Here is a 9,178-nt window from a genome sequence, read left to right on the forward strand (position 1 = left end):
TTATTTGCTGTTCTTTCTCCAGCTCCTTTAGGTGTAGGGTTAGACTGTGTATTTGAGACCTTTCTTATTTCTTGAGAAAGGCTTGTACTGCTATATACTTTCCTCTTAGAACCACCTTTGCTGCATCCTAAAGATTTTGAACAGTTGTGTTTTCATTTTCATTTGTTTCCATGAATTTTTTAAATTCTTCTTTAATTTCCTGGTTGACCCATTCATTCTTTAGTAGGATGCTCTTTAGCCTCCATGTATTTGAGTTCTTTCCGACTTTCCTCTTGTGATTGAGTTCTAGTTTCAAAGCATTGTGGTCTGAAAATATGCAGGGAATGATCCCAGTCTTTTGGTACTGATTGAGACCTGATTTGTGACCCAGGATGTGATCTATTCTGGAGAGTGTTCCATGGGCACTAGAGAAGAGTGTGTATTCTGTTGCTTTGGGATGGAATGTTCTGAATATATCTATGAAGTACATCTGGTCCAGTGTATCATTTAAGGTCTTTAGTTCCTTGTTGATCTTTTGCTTAGATCTGTCCATTTCAGTGAGGGGCGTGTTAAAGTCCCCTACTATTATTGTATTACTGTTGATGTGTTTCTTTGATTTTGTTATTAATTAGCTTATATAATTGGCTGCTCCCATGTTAGGGGCATAGATATTTAAAATTGTTAGATCTTCTTTTTGGATAGACCCTTTAAGTATGATGTAGTGTCCTTCCTCATCTCTTATTATAGTCTTTGGTTTAAAATCTAATTTGTCTGATATTAGGATTGCCACCCCAGCTTTCTTTTGATGTCCATTAGCATGGTAATTTCAATCTGGAAGTGTCTTTGGGTCTAAAATGAGTCTCTTGCAAACAACATATCGATGGGTCTTGTTTTTTTATCCAATCTGATACCCTTTGTCTTTTGATTGAGGCATTTAGCCCATTTACATTCAGGGTAACTATGGAAAGATATGAATTTAGTGTCATTGTATTGCCTGTAAGGTGACTGTTACTGTATATTGTCTCTGTTCCTTTCTGGTCTATGTTACTTTTAGGCTCTTTCTTTGCTTAGAGGACTCCTTTCAATATCTCTTGTAGGGCTGGTTTGGTGTTCGCAAATTCTTTCAGTTTTTGTTTGTCCTGGAAGCTTTTTATCTCTCCTATTTTCAATGACAGCCTAGCTGGAGTATAGTATTCTTGGCTGCATGTTTTTCTCATTTAGTGCTCTGAATGTATCATGCCAGTCCTTTCTGGCCTGCCAGGTCTTTGTGAATAGGTCTGCTGCCAATCTAATGTTTCTACCATTGTAGGTTACAGACCTCTTGTCCCGAGCTGCTTTCAGGATTTTCTCTTTGTCTCTGAGACTTGTGAGTTTTACTATTAGATGTTGGGGTATTGACCTATTTTTATTAATTTTGAGAGGGGGCTCTCTGTGCCTCCTGGATTTTGATGCCTGTTTCCTTCCCCAAATTAGGGAAATTCTCTGCTACAATTTTCTCCAATATACCTTCTGTCCCTCTCTCTCTTTCTTCTGGGATCCCAATTATTCTGATGTTGTTTCGTCTTATGGTATCACTTATCTCTTGAATTCTGCCCTTGTGATCCAGTAGTTGTTTATCTCTCTTTTTCTCAGCTTCTTTATTCTCCATGATTTGGTCTTCTGTATCACTAATTCTCTCTTCTGCTTCATTTATCCTAGCAGTTAGAGCCTCCATTTTTTATTGCACCTCATTAATAGCCTTTTTGATTTCAACTTGGTTAGGTTTTAGTTATTTTATTTCTCCCGAAAGGGATTCTCTGGTATATTCGATGCTTTTTTTCAAGCCCAGCTCGTATCTTTATAATCGTCATTTTGAACTCTGGTTCTGACATCTTACTAATGTCTGTATTGATTAGGTCCCTGGCAGTTGGTACTGCCTCTTGTTCTTTTTTTTGAGGTGAGTTTTTCTGTCTTGTCATTTTGTCTAGAGGAGAATAGATGAATGAGAGAACAAAATGCTAACAGGGTAACAACAACCCCAGAAAAATATACACTAAACAAATCAGAAGAGACCTGAAACCAGGGGGGGAAAGAAGGGGAAAGAAAAAGGGAAAAAAAAAAAGGATATGATCAGGCTGGTGAATAGATCAGAGCCACACACTAGATTTGGGGCATATTTTGGTCTGTTCAAAGAAACTGCCTCCCAAAATTTTAAAGAAGGAAAAGCTTATATATATACAAAAATAAGGGTAGATACGATGAAGGAATGAAATATGACTGTAAAGATGAAAATTAAAAAAGGTTTTAAAAGGATTGATAAGTTGTTTGAAAAAAGAATGAAAAACAATGAAAGAAAAGAATGTGATCAGGTGGGAGACTAAAACAACATCATACACTAGATTTAGGGTATATTTTGGTCTGTTAGAAGAAACTGTATCCCAAAATTTTAAAGAAAGAAAAAAATATATACAGAAAACAAGGTTAAATACAATGAAGAGATAGAATATGACTGTAAAACTGAAAAATTAAAAAAGATTTTAAGAAACGAATTGATAAGATGTTGGTTGAAAAGGAAAAAAGAAAATTCAACTAAAAAAATAGAAAAAGGGCGCCTGGGTGGCTCAGTTGGTTAAGCGACTGCCTTCAGCTCAGGTCATGATCCCAGGGTCCTGGGATCGAGTCCCGCATCGGGCTCCCTGCTCTGCAGGGAGCCTGCTTCTCCCTCTCCCACTCCACCTGCTTGTGTTCCCTCTCTCCCTGTGTCTCTCTCTGTCAAATAAATAAATAAAAATCTTTAAAAAAAAAAAAATAGAAAAAGAAAAAAATAAAGAGAATTTTAAAAATTAACTTTGATCCTGGAGTCCCGGGATCGAGTCCCGCATCGGGCTCTCTGCTCGGCAGGGAGTCTGCTTCTCCCTCTGCCCCTCCCCCTCTCATGCTCTCTCTCTCTCTCTCATTCTCTCTCTCAAATAAATAAATAAAATCTTTAAAAAAAATAAAAATTAACTTTGAAAGACTAAAGCATCATGGGAAAAAAGCCATGAATTCTATGTGCTCTGTTCCCCTAGCGCTGGGGTTTTGCCATTCTCATTGATCAGTAAACTTGGTCTTGGCTGGATGTTCTTGCTGATCTTCTGGGGGAGGGGCCTGTTGCACTGATTCTCAAATGTCTTTGCCGGAGGCAGAATTGCACCGTCCTTGCTGGGGGCCACACTAAGTAATCTGCTGGGGTTTGCTCTCGGTAGCTTTTGTTCCCTGAAAGCTTTCAGTAGAGCTGAGAGCCCATGCCTCGTCTCCGTCTCTGCAGCCAGCTTCCCTGCTCCAATCCCTGGGAGCTCTGCTGCACTCAGGCACCCCTGGTCTTTCTGTGACCCCGTGGGTTCTGAGACCACACTGTCCCAGTGAGGGTTCCACCCCCCACTTAGCCACTGGAGCAACATCCCTCAGAGGAGCAGACTTCTAAAAGTTCTGATTTGTGCTCCGCTGCTCTATCACTTGCGGGTAGCCAGCAGACGGAGGCTCCCTCCCCCCACGGTCTATCTTCTAAATATTGCCTTGGATTCACCTCTCCGCAAGTCCTACCTTCCAGAAAGTGGTTGCTTTTCTGTTCAGAGAGTTGTTGCTATTCTTTTCTTCGATCTCCTGTTGAGTTTATAGGTGTTCAGAATGGTTTGATAATTATGTAGCTGAATTCCTGGGACCAGAAGAAATTTGGGTTTCCTACTCCTCCAAAATCTTGCTCCTCCCCCATCTTGCTCCTCCCTGACAGGAACCCTCCCCTATCTTAGTAAATTTTCTCTCCATCCTATCTAGTTGCTCAAGCCAAGAATCCTTAATTCCTTCTTTTTCTTTCTTTTTTTAAAAGGTTTTATTTATTTCTTAGAGAGCACAGGGTGGGGGGTCAGAGGGAGAGGAACAAGCAGACTCCCCGCTGAGCGGGGAGCCTGATGCAGGGCTTGATCTGTTTGATCACCTAAGCCAAAGTCAAATGCTCAACCGACTGAGCCACCCAGGCGCCCCCCTTCTTTTTCTTCACACCAAAGCAGCAGCAAATCTTATCAGACATACCTCCTGAAATATCCTTAATTTATCTTCTTCAGTCTTCAGTGTCACCACTTTACTCCAAGCCATCATCTTCTTTTACGTGGATTATTAACAGTTATCTTCTAACTGGACTTTCTGTTTCCATCTCTAATTTTCTATAGATGGCTTTGTTTTTAATACATTATAATCACTTTTCTGCTTAAAATCCTTCAGTGGTTTGCCATTACTTTTAGGATAACTAATACTCCTCAGTGTGCCTGGATGGTGAAGTCTCTTGGGTGTCTCTTGGTTTTGGCTCCCGTCATGATCTCAGGGTTCTGGGATCGAGCCCCACATTAGGCTCCACACACTCTTTCTCTGTTTCAAATAAATAAATCTTAAAAAAAAGAGAACGAATACTCCTTTCATAAGGCCTCATTGATCTGAGCTTGTCTACCCATTCAGCCTTCACCTCATGCCACTCTAATATGTTCATCAATTATTCTAAGTTTTTTCATACCTCAAAGACATTACTCCCAATATTCTTCCCTCTCCCTCGATAGAATTCTCCCCTTGTTATCTTTCCAGTATCAGTTCATTCAGCACCATTTTTGCAAAGAAGCTCACCTTATCTCACTTGCTTTCTGAAGTAGCCAACTCCAGCCTTCCCTCAGTTAATCTTTCATGATTTATTATGTTGTACTATTACTCTGTAACTATCTGAAATTTTCTTGTTTTACCCATTGTCTCTTCTCAGTAGCCCTTGAGGGCGTGCTATAAATTCCCAAACTTGTTGAATAAGTAAAGTTCCAATAGTACTAGTTGATCTTTCTTCCTAGGTAGCTTAATAAGATTTTGATAATAAGCAGCATAGAGATCAATTCAAAGAACATAGTAGGCTCAGTTTTTACTCTAACTGGTTAAGAAGTTCTAGGTAAAGCCCTTAATCTCTTCCTAATCTGTAAAACTGGGGAAAACACCATGTTTAAGGTGCTGGCTAACTCGCAGATTCTGTTTTCCTTTAATTTGGAAAGATTTCACTCTAATAATTATTTTACATTCAGGATATTAATCAGTATTACTTGGCCTTTTGACATTGAGAAATTATTGGTAGGGGGGGTGGTAGCTGTCTGAGATTAGTAAACATTTGTATTGTGTTAAAATTTTTTTTAACCATTTCTATTACTGAATTTGTGTCAACCATACACCGAGTCTCTCTGGACCTGTTTCCTCTTTTTATAGTATAATGATGGAGTAGGACTAGTCAATCTCTCCTAAATTTTAAGCTCTACAATTCAATGAGAATGGATTATATTTTTACTTTTTCCAGAAGTTCTCATGGAATCATAGCCAAGTTGCCCAGCCTATTTCTGGATTGATAGGAAAACAAGTTGTACTGAAAACAACAACAACAACAACAAAAAACCACTCAGATGTTTTTAAATTAAAATATGAACATTGCATTTGAAACTTTATAGCTACTTCCAGAATTTTCTTCTAAATAACTCTAGACATAAATTTACTTTGTGGGAGGATATTATTCTGTGGATGCTTTTAGAAGTGTATTAACATTCTCTTCACTCTAAGGTACATGGATAGACTTCAGTTTTTAAATCCCACCCTTTCTCTGTCTCATTATTAAAAAGGAGGTACCATTGGCACAAACAGCACAGCCCACATCAGCTATTGTTCGTCCAGCGTCATTACAAGTTCCCAATGTGCTGCTTACAAGTTCTGACTCAAGTGTAATTATTCAGCAAGCGGTACCTTCACCAACCTCAAGTACTGTAATCACCCAGGCACCATCCTCTAACAGGCCAATCGTGTAAGTGATGATTTGGGCCAGTCGTTGACCTATTTATGAATTAGGTTTTTCTTGTCAGAATTTTTCTTCAGGCATTTAATTATTCAAATGTGGCCTTAGTTGTCTGTGTGTGTGTGTGTGTTTGTGTATGTGTGTATCATATTCTGCATGCTTTGAAAAGAACTTGTGCTGTTTTTTTTCTTTATATTATAGATTAGAAAATAAATATCTAAAATTTAATTGGGGGGGCAGAAGGAGAGAAGAGAGAATCTTAAGTGGGCTCCACACTCAGCATGACACCTGATGTGAGGCTCGATCTCACAACCCTGAGATCATGACCTGAACCAAAATCTAAGAGTCACACGCTTAACCAACTGAGCCACCCAGGCACCCCAACTAAAATTTAATTTTAAAAACAAATCAACATTGGATGTTAATTTAAGGTGGTTTCTTATTTTCATGCTGTTTCACACAAAATACGTAAAATTACTCCATCAGATGACATATCTTTCAGTTCTTACACATCTCTCTCAAGCTTTTCTTTTTCTTAAGATTTTATTTTTAAGGAATTTCTACACACAGGGTGGGGCTCGTACTCATAACCCCATGATCAAGAGTCGCATGCTGCATAAACTGAGCCAGTCAGGTGCCCTTCAGGAGCTTCTGATAAAAATTTTTCTCATTTAACATTGGAGATTGTCCCAAGTAAAACCATAACTTTTCCTATTTTTTCCCCTCTTGTTTTTCCACACTGCTTTATACATTATGCATTTAAGATACAATTAAAGATAGTAAAGTTTTGCAATTTGCTTTGCAGTGGCTAGGAAATGTATTTTAAAATGATATGATAATAGGAGTAAAAATACGCTTGTATTTTTAGAGATGACTAATAAAGATTTCTTATCTTTAACTTTCCTTCCTCTGTTTTTCTTAGTCCTGTACCAGGCCCATTTCCTCTTCTGTTGCATCTTCCTAATGGACAGACCATGCCTGTTGCTATTCCTGCATCAATTACGAGTTCTAATGTGCATGTTCCAGCTGCAGTCCCAGTAAGTTTGAGATTCAGACTCTTTAAATCTTTTCTTCATAGCAAAACTGATCTTTGTAATCAGAAAATACACCTGGGGCTGCTTGATTGGTTTATGAAACTGAATCCAACAAAAAATTTATTAGTGGTTAGTAGTATTTACTCATCTTTATAGTAGTATTCACTCATCTCTTTATTAAAGACAAACATAATTGGTTAGAAAATGTTTTTCCATCCTCCCCAAATTTTGTTTTCCTTGTATTGTTCATATTAAGAAATTTAATCCTTATTTAATCCATTTCAATTTGACTAGATTTGTAGAATTCAAATATTAACACAAATTTCCATTCTTTAGGGAGATATTTATACTAGAACACATGTCTGGTAACTCCATATTTTGATTATTGTAGGAATTGTCCATAAGAACACTCTTGTGAACTTGTATGGTCTGGTTGGGTTTACAGCATTCCTTTGCTGGCCCAGGCATGTGAAAATCTAAACACTCTAAACCAGTAGATAGTCCTTCACTTTGCTAATGCAAATGTCTCTGAGAAATTGACCATTTTGAAAGATAAATCAGGATATAAGATCCAAAAGAGAAGTTTCTTGAGGAGCATGTTAAATATATAAATTTTGGAAGTCACGAACAAGTTAAATATCTACTTATAATAATTAATAATTCAGTGAATATTTAAAAGCACGTTCTTTTGAATAAGTTAGAAATAATACTTTCTTTTCTCATTTTTTATAAAACAATTTTATTCAAACTCTTCAAATGTGTCTTAGTGTTCAGGTTTTCATCATTAGGATCACTTTTTAAAACATCTAGCACAATTTTCCAGAACATGTTATTTTTATTTTCACCTGAGTAATTTCAACACTTTCGGAGTCTGTATCTTCCTAGAAATCTCACCCAAGCCCTAATACTCATTCATATAATAAAAAGTTTCTTTTTTTACCTTGTAGATAGATATTTCCGATCTGTACAATATAATCATTTATTGCATAGCTCTTAAAAATTATTTTTTTTAAAGATTTTATTATTATTTGAGAGAGAGAGAGAGCATGAGAGGGGGGAGGGTCAGAGGGAAAAGCAGCCTCCCTGCTGAGCAGGGAGCCCGATGTAGGACTCGATCCCGGGACTCCAGGATCATGACCTGAGCCGAAGGCAGTCACTTAGCCAACTGAGCCACCCAGGCACCCCTTAAAAATTATTTTTAAAAGTCTGCGTACAGTAACTTCCAATACTTTGATGAGATTAGAACCCCAGGAAAATTATTAAAATTAATGTGAAATATTTACTTTTTTATTAACACATTCTTCCAAGTAACCTAAGTATTGAAAATTAGCATTGATTGGAATAATTATAAGATAATGTATCATCTTCAGGCAGAACTTTGCTGTTAAAAATGCATTGAGTGACTTTATAAGGACTCAGATATTAGGTGACTACTTTCTCTTTTCTAGGATATTTTTGAAGGGGGAAACATTCTTGCCCTTGTATTTGAGATTATATGGTTATCCTGTTAAATGTAAATGTGATGAAAAAAACTGAAATGAAAGAAGAGAGATACTTTAGCTATATAATAACTAATTACTCAATGTTAATATTAGGTGTTTTAAAAAATGAAAAAATCTGTTCCAGATTACTGTTTTTAGAGAAATTATTAGAGGTAACTAGGTTCTTTCTTTGTCATCATTTAGTATATTAGTATATCAATGAACCTTTATATATTTTAGAAACTGCATATATATATATGTTTTTAGAAGAGTAAATTCATTGTGAAGTTACTTGTATGCCTGATTGTCACAAGTTTTGACATTTTTTCCTTTCACATCCAAAATGGCAGTGTGACAGATCTTTGGGAAATTTTGATCAATTACTTTGAATATTATGAGTCCTATATAAGAAGAAACCCTTAAAAAAAAAGGTGAAAATTAAAGATTAGAGAAGCAAGTGTCTCAGAAATTGACAAGTTTTAAAGGATAAATCAGGACAGAAGATCAATAGGGATTTACAGTTTTCTGGTTCAGAACTCTCAAATTTTTTAGCCATTGTGCAGATATAGCACAATCGTTTTGAATATATTCTCTAGCAATTATTTTTCAATATATTTTGCATAGCTTGTTCGACCAGTCACCATGGTGCCTAGTGTTCCAGGAATTCCAGGTCCTTCCTCCCCTCAGCCAGTACAGTCAGAAGCAAAAATGGTAAGCAAGATTTAATTGTTCTGCACATTTCTTGAGCCTGTTTTGAATTAGTTTTTCCATTAAAGCCTGCTTCAAATATACAATACCACATTTTATAAAATTTTGGAATGTATCACACTATAGAAGAACCAGAAAATTTGGAGAAGTTTCCATTA

General features: G+C 36.8%; 1 protein-coding gene across 9 annotated transcripts in view; it reads left to right on the forward strand.

Moving 5' to 3' along the window:
• The window catches only part of ATF2 (activating transcription factor 2), a 78,421-nt gene that overhangs the window by 38,248 nt on the left and 30,995 nt on the right, over positions 1-9,178 (forward strand). For all 9 annotated transcript variants that reach the window (XM_081814129.1, XM_081814130.1, XM_006742122.3 and 6 more), the window contains 3 exons: positions 5,628-5,806; positions 6,720-6,834; positions 8,937-9,023. In XM_081814129.1, coding sequence (XP_081670255.1) covers positions 5,628-5,806; positions 6,720-6,834; positions 8,937-9,023 — 381 coding nt within the window. The remainder of the gene's footprint in view (positions 1-5,627; positions 5,807-6,719; positions 6,835-8,936; positions 9,024-9,178) is intronic.

The sequence above is a fragment of the Leptonychotes weddellii genome, chromosome 3 (genome assembly GCF_054177405.1).
Source record: "Leptonychotes weddellii isolate Sample4059 chromosome 3, ASM5417740v2, whole genome shotgun sequence".
Lineage (NCBI taxonomy): Eukaryota > Metazoa > Chordata > Mammalia > Carnivora > Phocidae > Leptonychotes > Leptonychotes weddellii.